The sequence below is a fragment of the Rhinichthys klamathensis genome, unplaced genomic scaffold, assembly GCF_029890125.1.
Source record: "Rhinichthys klamathensis goyatoka isolate OS25496 unplaced genomic scaffold, OSU_Roscu_1.1 h1tg000973l_1, whole genome shotgun sequence".
In the NCBI taxonomy this organism is placed as follows: Eukaryota; Metazoa; Chordata; class Actinopteri; order Cypriniformes; family Leuciscidae; genus Rhinichthys; species Rhinichthys klamathensis.
This window is the reverse complement of record NW_026607285.1, coordinates 406,380-426,427: the sequence shown is the minus strand read 5'-3', so window position 1 is coordinate 426,427 and position 20,048 is coordinate 406,380. Positions and strand designations below refer to the sequence as shown.

At 39.0% G+C, this 20,048-nt stretch overlaps 1 protein-coding gene across 1 annotated transcript; it reads right to left on the bottom strand.

Annotated features, from left to right (window-relative positions):
* Positions 1-386: 386 nt before the first annotated feature.
* On the bottom strand, positions 387-18,463 carry hspa12b (heat shock protein 12B). The gene is made up of 14 exons (XM_056244415.1): positions 18,243-18,463; positions 18,015-18,127; positions 15,652-15,742; positions 14,035-14,129; positions 12,826-12,950; positions 12,543-12,729; positions 12,202-12,306; positions 10,693-10,809; positions 7,863-8,040; positions 5,472-5,558; positions 4,442-4,546; positions 1,454-1,712; positions 1,260-1,363; positions 387-1,174 (listed from the first exon to the last, which is right to left on the bottom strand). Exons 3-14 carry the CDS (start codon positions 15,695-15,697, stop codon positions 507-509), a joined length of 2,076 nt encoding a protein of 691 aa, XP_056100390.1. The 5' UTR covers positions 15,698-15,742; positions 18,015-18,127; positions 18,243-18,463; the 3' UTR covers positions 387-506.
* Between the last annotated feature and the right edge of the window lie 1,585 nt (positions 18,464-20,048).

The window sequence follows — 20,048 nt, the reverse complement described above, 5'->3', positions numbered from 1 at the left end:
ATAAATCAATTTAAATACGAAGTGTCTGCAAACTTAAAATAATATGTCTGTTTACTGAATGCGTGACATGCTGGTAAACACCACAAGCAATAACAAAATTGGAACTACTTCCTCTGTTTGACAGGAAATGCATTTACAAAAATTATGCCAAAAATGGAAGCTTGTTTGATGATAACTGTAAATGCATTTCCCGTTATGTTTTACTCATTGAAGGTCTAATTAAAATAGTCTGTTGCTCTTGACATAATTGAGATTTTCATTACTCATTATTATCCAAAGCTTACAGTACACATATAGAGACTGTACTCATAGCTGATGCTTTGCACGATAAAAACCGAATCCCAATAACATTCCAGTTTATCATTCAGCCCTTCAGTTTTCTTAAGTATCCAGATGTTAAAACTCAAAGCTGTTATTTGAGATAATTTTTTGATGAGATTAGCTGTCGTTAAATGTCCCTTCGCATTCTACAAATTCCAGTTCTCTCCAGAAACAGCATAGTAGGATCAGTTGGACAGGAAATCAATTGATGCCTGCACCAGTCGGCCGGTTGCCACATCAACAGCTGTGACTTTGATCTCAGTGTCTCCAAACTGCATGGTAGTGCGAATCTCCCTGCGTTCAAATGCGGATCCTTTATCGTTTTCACCAGCATTAGCTGCCGCTGCCCCCGACTCAAGCAGGTCTAGCGTGATGACACCACACTTCCTCACCCCGAGGTCAGTAATGTAGGTTATTTCATCAGTGTCGCTGCAGTAGATGTTGATTATGATCTTCCTTTGTCCTATTCTTGCTGGAGTGTAGCTCCGCCTCACCACCTCACCCAAAGCCACCGATTGATCAACACTAACAAAGCGGTCCAGGATGTCAGTGCACCATTCTCGGCCATCTTTGATGAGTAGCTTGTCACGAGGGTGTCGACCTCCCACAAAGCGGTTCAAAACTCCAACACCGTAAGTTAACGGGCAACGGCGTACACGGACAACAGTGGGGTCTAGTCCAAACAGGACTGCACCCTTCAGGATGGTCAGACCTACGTCATGTGGAATTATGATACGGCAGTTCCGCCCTAGTGCGTTCTGGGCTGCGCGTTGAAGCATGGGCGACTCTGCGAATCCTCCAACCAAGAAGAGAAAACGCACACCCTTTACTTCTTCCTTCTGCATCAGGTTCTCTGGTAGGATGAGAGAAATCGATAAGATATCAGAGAATTAAATACCGATCCCTGGCTTAGTGTTTGATTGAGAGAAGTCTCTTACCAATATGTTTGATGATGTTGTTGATGGTCGGCTGAAAAAGCTCATTCATGGCCTCTGTAGAGAATCTCAGCATCCCTTGAGATGACCACTTTATAAAATTCATACTGACAGAAACAACACAAAGTTAAAGCATAAACACTCACACTTTCATAGACATAATTTAGCAAATAAAGTTCTCAATGAGTCAGACTTACTTGCTCTTGCGCAGGGCAGTCTCCACACTCTGCCCCCGGTGTCGTTTGTAGAAGTCAATGAAAGAGAAGGGCAGTAAGATGTTTAATGAGTTGGCCCGGCCAGGGGCTGCTGTGCGCTTACGGGCTTCAAATGCAATGGTGAGGTCTACCCAAGCTGCTGGACGTTTTGCTTTAAAACTCTCAATGAAGTCAGCCCCAAAGATCTGGCACAACATGGCCTCAAATGCAAGATCCACTCCAACTGCTCCATAAGGACCCCCTGAAAGGGAAATATGTATATGTACCATTTAGGTTTAGGTTGCATGCCACTTGATTTGCATGTTCAACACATTTTTCTTCAGGGTCCTAAACTAAAACCTTTGGAGTAACCGTGATCAATCAAGACGACCTTCAGCATCGGATCTTTTTCAGGATTGGAGTGAAATGACAGGGCATGGCTGAAGTGAATATCAAGTTTGACATCTTTGATTCCATTCCATCATTAGTGATAAACATTTTGGCTAGTAGGATGTGCTCCTGAATTTGTTGGTTTTGGAAAACATTCAAGTCATTTCCCTTGATAAGAATATAGTTTGAACCCCAACTCCAGAGCACCAAGCCTAACCCTTCTCGTTCCCTTAAACCAGGGGTGTCCAACCCTGATCTTGAAGGACCCTTTGAATGCAGGGATTAGCTCCAACACACTAGCCTGTCAATGGGCTCTATGCATGGCGGTATTTCCGGTGAAGGTCTAAGGATGCTGGATTACTTCCGCCGATCGTAGAGTCCAATGCTATTCTGAGAATTTATATTGGTTTTTATACTCTATTGCTATACTAAAGAAACGTTAGTCACAAAAACAGACAAAACAGACACCCCTCATTTTGTTTATGCTTCTTTGTTTATTATATTGAAAAAACATAACTATATATAAAATTACATCTAAACGTATTAAAGTTTCATTTCAAAGACGAGAGGACAGTAAATTTTGAAGACTCTGCCATAATCCCGTTTTCCTCGGTTTTCCTCCGCTTTAAATCTCCCCAACGGGAAACGCACGAGCATCCTTGCGTCAAACGCGGAACTTATGCGTGCATATAGCCCATTTCTATAGATCCTGAAGACATTGATTATCTGGTTCAGGTGTCTTTAATTAGGGCTGGAGCTAAGCTCTGGGCGAATTTAAAAAACGGCTTTTTTGCACCTTTGAAGGGAACTTCGGGAAGGGGACGCCATTTCTAGGGGTGTTCCAAACAAAAGTGAACAACTGAATATCTTCACGATGGCCCCTTTCACAAGTCTGTTAGTGAAGGGAACATGCGATGGTCACTTCAAGAAAGTAATTTAATCGTTTATGGTCATGTGGCCCAGGGTGACTAGTCCTCGCGATTCATTTTAAATCTAGATATGGCGGGAGGGTTGGAGTTAACGTATAAACAGAAGAATTCAAGTTGTTTTGTTGTGATGAATCACACACATTTTCGTCATGCATATTGTTTAAAAAAAGTTTCATAGGTAAGAAGTGTGTTTAATGCTTAAAGGGGATGTCTAATGCTATTTCATGCATTCTGACTTATTTACACTGTTAAAGAGTTGGATTCTCATGCTAAACATGGCCAAAGTTTCAAAAAAAGAGTTTGACGTATGACAGAGTTTTTCTGTGCCAAATTCACTCCTTCAGGGTTACGGAAGCCGTCAGAAGCCGTCTGCACGGCACGCCTCCAGGAGCTCGGCTGTTTTCAGAAAGAATCGGTGCACCGTATTTGTCTTTTATAAATCTGATAAAACTAAAGACTCTTCGGAGATATAAAGGATGCAATACTTGTCATGATTCTGCCATCATGTCTTTGATTTCTCTAGTCTTGTGGCAGGATCATGACAGAATCATGTTTTGTGTACAAGCACATGGCCTTTTGCTTGGGCCATGTGCTTGTGATGTCTTGTTACGTAACCCCGCCCCCTTGTTATCCTCGTCTTGTCATTATTGTCTAGTCAGTTTCACCTGTTCGTGTCATTAGTGTCTCCCTATATTATCCCCTTGTGTTTGCTGTCCTTTGTCGGTTCATTGTCAAAACTGTGTCAAGATCCTTGTCAAACTTTCTGTGAATCTTGTCTATCGTATCAAGCTGTGAGTACCTGTTGACCGTCTTGTTTTGTAAAGGTTTTTATAACCTGTCTTGTTTTGCCCCATCGTGGGTTTTGTTTTCTGTTTTGTCATCAATAAACCCCGTTTTGAGTTATTTGCTGTCTGCGCTTGGGTTCGTTCCTCCAACCACGTGACATTACTACTCTACTCAAGATTAACATGAGATTGGCAGAAATTGCGTTTGTTACGCCCCCTTTAACTTATAAAGTTAAGAGCAGATTGGGAACACACACACATATATAAAGCATATTAACAACTTAATTATAAATGTACATTTATTTGTATCATTTTAACAGAAATAAGACATTCATGTTGTCACTGCCTAGCATTGTCGTGTTAACATTCCATGTGAAGCTAATGAGGAAATTACGTAGTCTTTCATTGCTCCCTTTGCCAAGTGCATTCCAAACGGCTTCATTACGACACAAGTTCCCTGCTGCCTTCAAAGTCCCCACTACAAGGGCTTTCCCCTTCGGAGTGAGTTGGGCATAGGGATGTTTACTTCTGATTTGCCCTCTGCTGGAAGGTGGCCCACCATGTGCAGGATTGGACCCCTCCTCCCCACCCTACCCTGCTTACGAGCACCCTTGATGTGTCTGTTTGCCAAGCCCACACTCATAGAAAACACTACCATCCATTCGGCACTATATCCCCTAAGTGTGGACTCGGAGGACAACATGGGTTTAAGGTGCCATCTGAGACAGGGCCGTTGATCCAAGAACATGTCCTAAAATCATGTACAACAGTTATTGGAATAAAAGTTGGTCAATCATTACGGTTCACTTCAGCAAGGCCCTATCATTTCACTCTAGTATTGAAGATCTTTGAGCTGAAGATGGAGTTGGTTTTGGTCCTCAACTAACCTGAGGCTTTGTAAAGCTCCTTTAGTGTGCCCTGTGGCTGCTCAATCTGATGCACCGTCAGATCCACCGTCCCACCGCCACAGTCTGCCACAATGTACCGATCACCTTCGAGAACATACATGGTTATTCAATCATGACGTAGTCTTTCTCATTACCTGCTTGTTACAGGATTTCCGAAGCAACAATAACACCCTGTTCTTACACAGTGGTGTAATAACTCAGTTTCATGGAAAATGGCCTCCTCTTTGTGAATCTATAAGCATGTGTGCACAATTAAGAACAGCACAAGACGTGAAAATGAAGGAGATCTGTATTTTTAGTAGTGTATGAGATAGATTGCAATAAACTCTCATTCTCTATCCCTCTCTCTCTCACTCTCTCTCTCTCTCTCTCCAGGAAACATCTGGAGCTAAAGATCTGATTATTTTGACCCCGCACCTTGTCATTGTGCCAGTCATGCAGAGAGAGCTGCATGCACACACACACTGCAGCCATGCGCTCAGACTGTGCAGCCAGTAATAACATACCAATGATTGCTCCATAATGAGGGTCTCTTACATATATGCACAGCAATTAGAGTCATATAAACAATATTATATGCTCATAAGGAACAAGAAAGTGTGGCTAAGGGAAATCATGTTTTAAGATAGGAAGGTTCCATCTTACGTGAAAACTTAAAGGGAAAAAAAAGTAGTGCATTACAATACTCTGGAAATGATTTCCCTGGAAAGTATTGTTATGGTCTATTTGTGGTTACTTGTATTATGATCAAAGAATAGAAAGAAAGACATATTCATGTTAAGCATCTTCATGTTTAATTTGTTACAGTGTCAGCACTCTATATGGCCAACAGACAACAGGATGTCAGTTTCCAATATACTTGTGTGTCTGAGGACAAAATTACTATGTAATATGTATTTATTGCCGCCATTGCCATTTAATTTATTGCAGCCATTATAACTTTAAAAGAATAGAAGTCTATTGTATGTCCTCGGTTTTATAGGTAAAGAAATGTGTCTCCATCTCTTACCTGTCTGCATCTCAGACCACAATTCTCCAGTACCACTCTCCACCAGAAAAGTTCGGCTATGTCTGGCTCTGCGGAGCTGCTCACGGGCTGAAATAAACATTGACTTCCTTTAGTCTATGAATCACTCACACATGGGCAGCATTAATCAAAGCCTTATCACATTAGAATCAATACAACTCACGGAGAGAACAAAAGAGAAAGGGAGAGATTGCAGATAGCTGGATCAATAATATGGCAGCCTGCTAAGCAGACCTTGATTTAATGAACCTAAAGCATTTGTTTGTAAAACACGCCTTCGAGATATGAGCGTAATTTACTTCAAGTCTTGCTCTTATTGTCATGTTTCAATGTGTTTAAGTTCTGTTTTGTAATCTGATTTCCCCCTGTATTTGTGATTTTGGTTTAGTCCTGTTATTAGTTCAGTTTTGAGATCTTGTTTCCCCCGTCTTTTGTGATTTTGGTTCAGTCCTGTTAGTTTTCCCGCTCTGTCTGATTAGTAATTCCCTTCACCTGTGTTCTGTTAATTATCCCATTAGTCCCTGTTCATTTAAGCCCTGTGTTTTCCCTCAGTGTTTGTTGGTCGTCGTCGATATGGTTGTGTGTTCTCTGAAGTCCTGGCATTTGTTCTTTTGTTCCTGTTTATTTCTGTAAGTTGAGTTTTTGTTAATAAATCAACTATATTGAAGTTCTCATGTCCTCGTCTTCGGCACCCAGCAACCCTGACACTATATACCTAATAAAACAAGCTTGTTTCATGGCTGCAGTTTTATAGCGGGTGCTTTTAGTGAATAATGACCTGCTAAACTAAGAATGATCTGCTTCACTTTCGGGGTTACTACGGCTATTCTGATTGCCATATTTCCCGAGGAACTCTTTTTATTGAATGTATTACTTCAAACATTTTCTTTTCAGGTAAAGTCTGTGAACACTAGAGAATACAGACATGCTGCTGAACATTCCCACAGCTTACAGCAAACACACAGAGAAGAGAAACTTAACTGCACTTTGGGGACAATCTGGAAACCATTACAATATGAAACTGCATTCAAACAAAGAGGGAAAAGTACAAATAAACTGATTCGAACTTTAATTACTCTTAAATCCATGTGGTTTCGGAAGAACAGAGACAGTGACTAATAATGTGTCTATTGTCTTAAGATGAGAGGACAGACAATGGACTAAATTTATTTGGACTAGTTTCTACCCCACACCTTTGACCGGAAGAAACTCTTTTAAAACCGACTTCTCACACTCGATAGTTTCACTAGTTTATTTAATGTTTCAGTTAACAGTGTTCAACAGTATACGTACAGGATCACAGGAGAATTCTGTCATAAGTATCATTTTAATTGTCACAATTGTCAAGTCATGAACATTTATATTATAGTTTTAAGGTAAGTAAATAGTTATAAGATTGGAAGTTTCTGTATGTTACGAGTAAAACAACAAAATCAATGCATAAAACGCATTGAAACAAATTTCAAAAGCAGCAAAAATTAGACATGCCAAAGGTTTTTCAGGAAACTTTGTCATCTTCATTAAGAAAAAAAAACAGGCCTGTTAGTGTAAAAAAAAAAAAAAAATCCATTGGAACATAAAAGTGGCAAAGCTGAAGTTTGTGTTTCTTGATTTCTGTGTACATGAACATTGTCCAATTGTAAAACATGTTTTGGAAGATTGCATTTTGGAACATACATACGCTCACATCCCTTTGAGCAAGCAAGCAAAAATGCAGGAAAGAATGAAAGAAAAAAATGAATTATCCAGGGAAACTAGTGTAAGCAGAGGGTGAGCTCATGGTTCGCAGCACCTTGTTTCAATTATAATGTGAAATGTGTGTGTATAAGTGTAAGTATATTTTGTTTGAGTGTAAAAGCAGGAATGAATGATAGTGTCTATGGTGCTTTATTTTTGGTTGTATATAAATGTGAAAAGAGTGTTTGTAAAAGAACCCCATTTTTCTTTTTTCAAGCAGTGATAACAAAAACATTGTCAATCTTTCAAAGAGTTTTTTTTTCAGCTCTGTGACCTAAGGGGACACTCTAACCTACGGGAAAATGTCATCTCGTTCTTGCTGTCTTAATCCAAACCATATGATCTCATAGTCACTAAGACCCACTTGGTTCTGGATCAATCTGACCCCGATCTAACTGTCCGCGATACATACACCCGCAAATAACCACACAAAACAAAAACAGCACTATATTTTCAAAGGGATGAAAGACAGTCCTGTATTCCCCATGCTTTAAGCATGGTTCCCATTTAATGTTTATAGAGAAATGTGATACACTCAAAGCAAGAGGTTTGGACTCCTTCCCAGGTTCAATCTGAGAGCGAGTGATACTGTATAATGCTAATTGGTTTAGAAGAAGAAAAAAAAAAAGTTCTTACCCTGCCTAAAACTGGAATCGAAAGGGCGGGAGCCATCTACATCTAAACCATTGGTTACTGGCCGTTGGCTGAGGTCAATGACCTGGTGTAGACGGAGCTTCCTGCAGTAGATGGATGCAGCCTCTGGTTCAAGAGCTATGAGGAGCTGTTCAGGAGAATCTGCAGCCACCAAACCTGCCTACAATAAGATACACAACATGAGCCTTAATTAATATTGAGTTAATATTGAGTAATATACACTTATCAGCAGTTTTAGGCAACACACAGAGTAGTGTTTAGTTCCTGAGTGAATCAGCATTTTTAACAAATCAGTTAAGTTCATATTTCAATGACTCACTTGTATAGACAGCCACTTGTTTTATTCCTGAATGAATCAGTATTTTAAATGAACTGGTTGAGTGAACAATTGAGTGGCTCACTCATACAGACAGTTATTTGTTTAGTTCCTGAATGAATCAGTTGAGTGAATGATTCAATGACTCTCGAATAGACAGTCACAGTCATTTGTTTTGTTCCTGAATTAATTCATGTTTTGAATGAATCAGTGAATAAATGAAAAATTCACTCATAAAGACACTTGTTTCCACCCATTGGCATAAGTAATGATGTAACCTGCAGAAAAAGTGACTGGAAAATCCCTTGTCTGGAGCAGGGCCGGCCCGTGGTATAAGTGACATAGGCGGTTGCCTGGGCTGCAAAATGACAGGGGGCGAAGCAACCTCAAACAAAAGCAAGAGCACCCTCATTTGATACTGTAATAATATCATATTGGCGAAACTGATTTGACAAAGGCTCCAGTGCGAATTTGTATTTGCGCTTTGGAGAGCGCCATAGGGTTTCTATTTAAGTTAGTCAGAATCCAGTGCTGAACTTTTCAGTGGTGACTCCGAGCCACGCTCGCAAATCCTCTCATTATAACAAAATGTAAATAACAGATTAATTGTGTAGTGTAGACAGCTTCACTGATTATAATGGAACTTTGTGACCGCATTAAACTGAGATGAGTGGTAGCTTTTTAGTGATTTTAAATGGAGCTTTGCCCGTGTTTCTGCCAATTAATATCCTAGTACTTTAGATTGCATTATGTTTACGATAACAATGTTGTCATCGATGAAAAAAAAAACATAATAGTTGACAACGATATGTTGGACTGATTTAAACACTGCCTGCGTCATGACGTAATTCTAATACATCAGCATAATCTGTTAATTATGCATGACAGCGCAATTACCATAGATATTAGTTTTGACATTAGCAAAACTGGGGAGAGTTGTCGTGTGGGGGGCACTATGTAAAATCTTGCCTAGGGTACCAAAAGAGTCTGGGCCGGCCTTGGGCTGAAGAAATTCAAACTGATCCAAACTGAAAAGTACCAGTGCTGTTGAACTGTATGGTGCATTGAGTTCTTTTGACTTGGGACAGTCAAACACCATAGCAATGCCTTAGCAACCACCCAGAACACTCTAGCCAACGGTAATTTAGTAAGCAATTTAGTAAGAACTCCCAGAACACCTTAACAACTCCATAGCAACACCCTGGCACCCATCCACTACACCCTAGCTGGCATCAATTAACACATTTTATGAGCATGCACTGCTCAAATTATTTTCAGAAAACTTAATGTAAACATAATGCTTCTACAAAATATAAACACCATGTTTAATGTACAATGGGCACTGGTGTCATGGTAACCAAAATAAATGGAAATAAGATTTCAGTATATTGAGAAAGTGTCAGTACACTGCCCCAGTTGGTCATGGAGTTATGATAGGAGGTGGTGGGCTGCCTCGTTCCCCCTCTCTTGCTTGGCTGGGACAGGCGTGGTTTCCTGTGTTTGTGTGCTGTTCTCTTGCATTGTTTAACCTCTGTGACATTGCAAAGAGGAAATTAACCTCAACCTGCCTTACCTCTAGTAAGGTAGTTAGAGATAAAGATCCAGGGCTACTAGAAAAAGTACAGGTCTGACATGGGCCTGTTTAATATGTAGAGTTGTTGGCTGGTTTAGGTATAACTGTGGGGGGATTTCAGTGGTCTTCGAGTCTGAGCAGCTGGTAGTGATCGAATCAACAGTCTTTGCTCTTTAAAAGCGATCTCTGCACTGTTGATTGTTGTATGTAAAAAGAAACTCTGTGATTGATTTCTTAGTGTTTTGCTCATAAGGAAATGTACAAGTCTGCAATACTTACATTTCACACACACATATTTAATGGATATCAGGTTATAGTCCCCTCTTGGCACACTATTTCTCTCCACTCATACAAAAGTCTTTCAACATTCCCATTTACTGTAGTGACTATTGCATTCCTTTTCATACGCGCACATTTCCTGAACTGCACTTGGGGGCTTAAGGACATCACATTGAATGTGGGAGTGTGCATTTGTGTATGTGTGCATGAGAGAAGAGAGAAAGAGAAAGAGAAAGAAAAAGAGAAAGAAAAAGTAAGAGGAAGAAAGAGAAAGTGTGTGTATTTGATTGGTCATACTTTATAGTTTAGGGTACAATTCTCACTATTAACTAATTAGTAACTATGACTTTTTCCTTAATAAACTCCTAATTACTGCTTATAGTTATTAAGGTAGTTGTTAAATTTAGGTATTGTGTAAGATTAAGGGATGTAGAATATGGTCATGCAGAATAAGGCATTAATATGTGCTTTATAAGTACTAAAAAACAGCCAATATCCTAGTAATATGCATGCCAATAAGCAACTATACTTTAAAGTAAGACTATTTAAATTTGACTCTAAACTAAAGTGTTACTATATTTGATTATGTGTAATTTTTCGTATATGTAGTGGAAACTGATCTCAGATCACTTATGCTACATTACCAAATAGGCAGCTTCTCGCATGAACTGCTTGGCTGGCTGCCGCCACACCGCAGGAACAGTGATGACCCATCGTACTTCATTACTTTCCAGCACAGAGGAGGACTGGTCCTTCACCTCCTGAAAAGCACACACACACACACACACATATTACTACATTTTCCATCTCTTATCCAAACTACATTCCACAGATAACATTTTCATACTTCTATTAGTTATTGATATCCCTTATTTCCGTTCCCCTCTAAAATGTACTGTGATGTGTCGGACTCAAGACACTCAGGATGCATAGCCGGAGGTTTGGTAGAAATCTCCATGCTAGTGTTTTCCCACAAGCCTTCAGGGGCTCCAGGAAACAGGAGGAAGAAGGTTTGGGTCCAGCCAAGACTGACTACAGATTAGCCCAGAACCTCCACCTCCCCTGACCCCCACTGTTCACAGAGACTGGATGTGTTCTTGTTTGAGTAAAGGAAAAGTACGTCCTGAAAGATTTGGACCAAAGCCACAGCACACTACTGCTCTACATTACACTGGTGGTTCATGTTCAGTCTGGCCCTATATGGAGATTTATATTGTACAACTAAGATAGGCCACAAATGCCTAAATAAGTGAAAGAATAACCAAGACAATAACAGCACTGGAAAAATGTGTTTCACAGATTCAAATGTTCAAATAATTAGTAAGTCAAATACAAAAAAGTCAAGTACAAAGAGGGTATATATTTTATTGATAAAATAAAATTTAAAAATGATATATTTTCAGAAATTCTATAATTAATATCCATCCATTCTCTTGTCCTATGTAGGGTCATGGGTATGCTAGAGTTCATACCAGCATGTTGGGCCAAAGGCTAAATTTCATATATAATTTCGGTAACACTTTAGAATAAATCATTAGTAACTATGCAGGAAGTAATGCAGGATAAATGAGTAGTACTACATTAACACTTCAGCTACTACGGTTAACTAATAAGGAATTAAGCTTATCTAACCAGTTAATAATATCACATTTAGGACTGAGATAGTTCCTTATTAGGTAATCAATAATTACTGAATGAGATTAGCCTAATTTATACTATCAACAAACTATCAACTTAACCAACTAACTATGACAAATTATAAAGAATTACCAATTAATTATTAATTACTCTGTAGGAAATATTAGTGAACTGGACCATTATTAAAAAAAAAAATTTCCCACTTATGTATAAATAATGGTTCAGATAAGTAGCTCTTAACGATGGACTTAGTGATGCATTTTATAACAATATTCAGAGTAAAACAGACAACTGATTACATCTCAGACACGTTAATGTTGTGATTAATAATTAATTGGTAATTCTTTAAGGAACTATCTTACTCCTAAATTTGATATTACTGAGTTAAGCTTGTTTCCCTAGTTAACAGTAGCTACTCATTTTGTCGCTGGAGCAGTAGATATAATATGTGTGTGTGTGTGTGTGTGTGTGTGTGTGTGTGTGTGTGTGTGTGTGTGTGTGTGTGTTGTGTTCACCTTTAAAGCATGTTCTCTGAAGAACCTCAAGGCATGAGAAAACACCTCAATGGCCCGAACTCTTCTTCCACTTACTGACTCCAGCTCAGTCTCCATAGATAGATCCTATAGATAAGCAAGAAAGTCTGCTGCAGAAATGCTCACAGAAGTGTCATAAATAATCCACTCCCTTTATGTTATGCATCAGACAGATAGTAGATCCAGCTTCTTCTATTTTAGACAGTGTTGTGATACCTTATCAACAATGCTTGATGGATGCCCCTAAGCTGAGCACTTACTCTACCTGAATAAATTCTACTATAAAAAAAACACAGTCAATAAAAAGTAGATATTGTGTTTACACTGGTGCTGTGGATTTTCATTTTGAATTTGTCAAAGTAGAGCCAATGCCCGGCCTCCTCTGGGTCAAGGTCATGGTAGCTGTCTCGAGCTGCAAAGCCAAAACTGTGGAACCGGAGGTCAGGGGTCAACAGCAGACAGGTTGGACTCTTCTGATTGGCTACACCAGGGTCACCACCCTCCCACCGCCTGTTAGAAAAACAGGGAGAAATCTAGGGTAAGAAATGGGCGGGGGAGCTATAAGACCTTATAATAACTTCAGGTTACAGATCAATACATAAATACTTCATCATGTGAATGGTCTCAGGATCTTCTGTGAAACTGAAGGCATAGCCACTGGAGGTGGTGCCAAAATCTATGGCGACCACCACAGAAAATGGACGAGCCACACACGGTCTCAATTCTGTCCTCTACAAAGAGAAAGAAGGGGAAAAAACAAGGTAGACAGAAAGAAAATAAATCTATTGCCTTATAATATTTTCAGAAGGGTGACTTTACAAAAACAATTCTCCCTGGTACGGAGAGTAACTGACTCCACCTTCTGCCTCGCTCCTCTTATCTCTAGATCATTTCCCTGACCTGAGTGTTACATTGACTAAACACATCAGAAGGGAGTGTATCATGTATCACTTTCAGCTTATGTTCATGCCAGTAATTTTTAGTCCATTTAAAGGTGATTTAAGTGTGTGTTTAAAAACGCGAGACTCAGGACAGTGGAACGAAAAAAAGCAAAGTTTATAGAAGCATTTAGAAAGCTGTGTCATGAGCAAAGAGCCACAATACGCAAGTACAACGGGCAAACGCGTACGTCTAGCACATGTTTACATCGAAAAACAATGGAAGGGTAGAGCAGTGGAATGAAAAAAATTAAGGCGACATTCAAATCGAATGCGATTTTGCGCTTAAATATGCGAGAAGCACAACAGTGGAATGAAATAACGCAAGGTCCGTTTGTTTTTTAAGAAGAAGTTGATCTTCTTGTGTTTTTAGACATGAACGCAATGGTCCAAAACATCAAAAAATATGGATAGCAGAGTACATGCACACATTCGGTAAGTCCACAAGTGTATTAAGTGTGCCATTTGGGACAGGGCCATTGGGTCAACCAATGGCATGAGTTTGAGGCAAGACTATTTGTTTGTCCAACCAACGGCAGACAGAGACTTTGAAATTATTTTTGCAATTCGATTTTGTGACACTAGTGGCGCTGAAATGACAAACTTCACCTTTAAGTGATTAAAGTCGGCTTTCGAAGGAAACATTTTTGTGTGACCACAGATTGCAGTGCACTTTAACTGGAGGATGAGCTAATGATAGTGCTGTTTTCAACCAACTGACTGAATGCTAAGTAAAGAAGCATAATTGCATATTTCTGGTGGGACCACATCCTCTTTTAACATTACTGTAGTTTGAAGCATCTGTTTTTTTGGCATTTAATCCAAGTTTATCATATAAAGTGCTAAAGAGAGAGGACTCTGTCTGTCATGATCTTACCGGAGAGGGAGAGGGAGTAAGAGGAGTGATACTGCACTCATTTCTGGAAGGAGATGGAGAACCAGATGGAGATGTAGAGGCTGATCTGTCAATACCTGAAAAAGAAGAAGACAAGATGAAAAGATTGATTGAGGGATAAAGGGAGAAATCCTATTTACATGAGTTGCTCATGCATTGAACTGGAAAAAACAAGAACAGCACTCCTTGTATGTAATAACACCGGAGTGGCTGAGCAATTAAGAGAATTCAGGCATTTCTGGAAAATTCCATATTGGTGGCCTGAGCTTTTAAGCCCAACTGGCATGTGTTTAGCAACATCAGAATTTCCAATGGATGGTTTTGTTAGGAAAAATTCTGTCACCTTAAATGCTGGCAGACCTTCTACCTTTATAAAAGAAATACATATAACCTAAATTTCAGAAGTATTTAAAGCTGCAATGAAACAGAAGTAGTGACAGTCCAGTCCAGAACTTAAATTCAATTACGGGGTAATAACTAGGTACTAACCCTGAATCTTCCCCCAAACCTAACCTAAATCCATGTAGTTACCTTCAATTTCCAGTACTTTCATAGATAAGTACACTGTAAAGTACTGTAAAATAAAGTGCAACTGATCTTTTCCTCTGTATTATGATGTATATATCGAAGTGAAACGGCTGATTGAAAAAATAAAAAAGTAGGGCAGGGACTTGGTTCTATATTAGCTATTGATTGGATTTTAAGATGTGCTGGAGGCAGATCTGAATCCCAGCTTCTAGTCGATTGTGGACTTATGCCACCATTATGTCATCAGAGAGAAGTTTCACCGGAAGATCGAGTTGACATTTTGATTAAAAATTACAATGAAACATCTACAGGGACGAATAATTTACAATCAGATGATTAACAATTTTAGAAAATAGATGATAGACTTTAAAACCTGGACAATTATATCATTCTTTCAAATAGCTTACATTTGAAAGCTGTTTTCTATCCTTATCTAACACAGGAGTTATATGCGCATTCTGTGTTCTCTTCAACAGTGTCATCATGTACACTCAGCATTAACACTTTGATTTGTGGTGTCTCATATCTGTGGCAACACTGGCAGCAAGGAATTTCAGGAGCAGAATTCCAAACATTCATAATTCCTAACACGGTCAAAAGTGTGCGTATGACATTTTTCCAGGTCAAAATGAATTCCATGGCAAGTGCTATCAACATGGATTGACCTCTTCCAGCAAGGTCACTCTAATATGTTTTCAAACGAGCACACACTCAAACATGGGTGGAATTCACTCAAGAGTATGACAGGAATGTTATCGACATGTGATATTCTCAAGAGTGCAGAGCGTAGATAAGAGAGGGTCACACCCCAGTCCAGTATTGTTGATGGCATAGACAGGAATTACAGCATAATTCCTGTGGAAATGTGTGGATGATCACAGGTTTCAATTCAGCTTTACATTTTGGACTCCACATCTGCTGTATATAAATTCTGGTTGTATACTGCAAAAGTACTTGTTCAACTATTATAACCTAAGTTCCCCTAGAATATTACACAGATATTATTATTTTTTTCATCCAGTCTTAATTTGAAGTATCATATCCCACAGAATAATTTTAATGAAATGTTACCTGGCACTTGTAGACAGTTGGTACTGAGCTGCAGGACGTCTGTCATTGTAGAGGTCCCAGGGCTTTACAGCATAACAGGGAAAGAATAACTCTGAAATGTGAAGCAGAGTTTAATTATTAATATTTGACCATTTTTCTTTCATGATGTAAAATGGTATATAGACTCAAGATAAATTTATATTTTAAATTACATTCAAAGAAAAATTCCATTGTAGAAACTTATAAAAATGATGTTGATGATGATTAATATATGTACATGAATTCAAGGTTTTAGGAAAATATGTTATTTGATTTTAATTCATGAATATTCCAGATTACATTTTGGGCTCAGTATAAATATTTTTCAAAAGAACCATAAGAAATCAATATGAATACATCTTAGATTGCATTTCTTAGAATGTGGCACATGTTTTAAACACTTTTAAAAAAAAGAAAAGATTTTGTCATTGACCCTCATAGACATTTCTATGAACTATAAATCTATATTTTTTGTCTCTCTCTTTCTGAAACCTATTAGGACGTCCCAGCTGCAGCAACAAAAGCATGACATGATTGTGTTAGTGGGTGTGTATTAATCATGCTGTTTCCCAAAGCTCTTGGTTGGGCTCTGTTTTCAGACTAAATGATCTGAAACCGAAGAGAAACACAATAAACACAGAAATGTGTTAAGCAAATGCTGTTAAATGCTAGTCTGATATCACACAAGTACTATAATTCTGTGTTTAGTTTACAATACAATGGATTTACAATAATTTCTTGTATCTGATGAACACAGAGGGAAAAATGAATGTGGTGCTTTCTGAAATTCAACCTCATGTCCCCCTACCCCCAAAGTGTTCCCCTTTCCCCCTATTTCCCCCATGCCTCTTGCCTTAATCTTTTCTTTGGACTCGTTCCCGTTTTCTTTTTCTTCCACTGTTACTTTCAAACTCTCTCAATGTTTGTAGATGTAGGGTTTGAGGGAAGCTATCCCTTAACTGTGTGCGTGCGTGCGTCCGTGTGTGTGTGTGTGTGTGTGTGTGTGTGTGTGCGTGATTGTGTGCGTGCGCGTGTGTGTGTGTGTGTGTGTGTGTGTGTGTGTGTGTGTGTGTGTGTGTGTGTGTGTGTGTGTGTGTGTGTGTGTGTGTGTGTGTGTGTGTGTGTGTTTGCGTGTGTGCTTGCTTGCGTGTGTGCATGCATGTGTGCTCAGGAGAGAAAAAGGTTTTTGGAAAAGGAGAAAAGGTGCAGAGGGAGAGGTGAGGGCCTCCCACAATACATGTTTAGTAAATGGATCTGACTGGAATATACTCTCCAGATGCTCAAATCTGAGATGTACCACATTTGGCATAGAACACTTTATATAGATCAAACTTGCAAACCTTTCCACAACAAAGAACATTTTTCAGAAATGTTCTTTAGCAGAAAATGTAAAACATAAAGACATTCGCAAATTTAAAAAGTAAAAACTTTGACATTTAAAGAACCCATTGAACTTGATTGCCTTTGAATATGATTTATCACTGCCTCTCCATATGGTATCAGACACACTTCATACAGATTACACATGACATCACAGCGGCTTTCTGGCACTGAGGCTGAGTCATTTAAACAAAGAAATGTTTCTTTATGCTTTTTCTACCTGTTTTGCACAGGTTGTTGTTTGAGCCTATGCATAATTTACAGCATTCACTTATAAAGTTGTGCACTTCAGCAATATAAGAAAACTGTGTATCCCTTATTTATAGAATACAATATGTGATTTGATTTAATGTTTTTGTATGTCTAGTCTTCCTCCTACTCAATGTATTTACCATCACCTTCATTATGAACTTCATCATGATTCTTTATGAATTTAAAGCTTCTGTCTGCTCCAGTGAGACATTTCAGTTGTTTAACTAATAGTCCCTCTTTATATTTCACCATCCATAAGCAGTTTGCACATTGTCGACTGCCACTGAAAATAATTTCAGCTTGTACCTTAGTTCGTTAAAACCACAAACACACATCTTGTTTCCTCCGAGAGTTTTCTAGGAAAATCTTCCTATTAATTTCCACCCAAGAGCTACTTGTGACACAGCGACACTTTGCAGAAGCTGAGGTCAAGCATGATGAATTACCGACCCCTTGTACTACATTACAATTATAGTCATTTTGGAGGATGTCCAAAGTCGTATTTCAATGTCTGTTAGGTAATTATGGTCAGCATGTCCACTAGAGTCCCATTTGTCTTTTTATGTTATACAAGAGCATCAAGTCACCCATCTCTCTTGAAAACACCCGACAATCCCACTCCTGTCAGTCATCACACAAACAAGACAAAGCACTGCACCTGATGCTGGTCCTATGAAACATTTCACTCTTTAGCACGTTAAATTTGTACTCACCCTTTTGTTTAGAATGTTCTAGTGTCCCCTGCCTGGGGTTGTTTAGTCCCTGATCAAAGTTCAAAATCCCAAAAGGAATTGGATGTTTCAGTAGCAGAGTCTATGTAATGATGCTGTTTCCCAACAGAAGTTTCAGACAAATGTCTGAAAGAAGAAAAGCACTGAAGGTTTGATCTAAAGTTGAAAAAAGTTTTAAAAGTGATCAGATCCAAAGAATATTCCACTGACTTTCTTTCTTTCTGTATCCCAGCAGTGAATCCGTCATCTGCAGTGGAATGTCAGGGAGGGATGGTTGAGAGAGCCGCACACACACACACACACACACACACACACACACACACACGCACATGTACAGGGGCTGGATATGAAGGTTTCTGTAGTGAAGGGGGAAAGGGAGGGGATCTGACTTCATACTGACACAGATTCAATCACTGTGTACCGGTGTGTTTGTTGGAGTGAGAGAGAGAGAGAGAGAGAGAGAGAGAGAGAGAGAGAGAGAGAGAGAGAGAGAGAGAGAGAGAGAGAGAGAGAGAGAGAGAGAGAGAGAGAGAGAGAGAGAGAGAGAGAGAGAGAGAGGGGTGGAGAGTATTTGGAGTGGTAGCGTGCACTGATTAAGTCATCCGATCCCCCCTCCCAATGTTTCCCCTCTTTTCCTTCTGCCCACCCCCTGCATCCAACTCTTTCTTTCCTCTCAGCTTCTCTTCCAGCTCGATCTTTTTTCTTGTCTTCTCTTCACTCTCTGTTTCCTTTCTCTCCCTAACAAAACTCTAAACTAACAGTCGGTTTAAAACAGTTTTAAAACATACATGCATACAAACAAATGCATTTTAGCTCATCGATGTTGCATTAGTTTGACCTGCTTATATTGTAAATGTTCATGAATTCTCATATGAGGTCTCATTTTTAACAAATGAACCTCTGCACAAACAGAACTACAGTTTTGCTTACACATAAGTCGAGGCCATGATTCTGGTGTGCATCGGTGGTTTGTGTTGTTTCTCTATGTAGCTGCTTAGGTGTTATGAGTGGTTTAGCCTGAGATGCTATGTGGTGGTTGTGATGGTTAGGGTGTAGATACATCATATAGTATGATTGTAATCCAGACATACTACATCTGCCATGTTGTCATTATCATGTGACCTACCAGCATCAGTTACATCACTTTACTGTCATTCACAAATTCACAAAATCACTTTACTTTCATTCTCCTCATGGGATAATAAAGTGTCTATCGTATACACACTTTAGAATAGTAGGTCATCATCCGGGTACTTTTTGCCTATACTCTTATCTATACTGTTAGTACTGTAAATTCAGACATGTTACATACTGTTTTTTGCCAACAAATGGTAGAAAGTATGCGATTTCGGATGCAGCCTTAGTTCTTTTTTTTATTCTTATTCTTTTTCAGTTTATTGATGGTTGGTAGACCAGTTTTTGGTGCATTACCGCCACCAACTAAACTGGAGTGTGAAGAATTTATGGGAAATATTTGACTCAAAAAAAAACAAACAAAAAAAACAACTATATTCTTAACGTACTTTTTGTTTCTTTCAAAAACCTCAAGAAGATTACATATTGGATCGGAATTCTCCCACGTTTTTTAGACAGAAGACTTTCTATTGACTGTTTTATTTTCCATTTCCTGCAGCTTATTTTTTAGAATTTGCCTTTCATTTTTATATGCCATGCATGCAGTGTTTTTTCTTAGTTCATCGGTAACAATGGTTTTTGATTTGCCCTCATGGGGCTCACCTGTGTCTTGTTAATTACCTTGTTTAGTCCCAATTGTGTTTCTTGCTGTATATATAGCCCTCATTTTCAGTTATTGTTGTCAGATCTCATCTCACTTTATGTATTGTTCTATTTTTAGCCTGAAGAAGTGTAATTTTGAGTTTATTTTCATTAAAGAAAACTGCTTGCAAATTGATCCATCCTTTTTGCAACCCTTTGCTGACTAACCAAAAGAAATGGATCTAGCAGCAGTTCAGATCCTCTTCCTCTAACAGGGGGATCTGTCCCTTGAGGAGCACA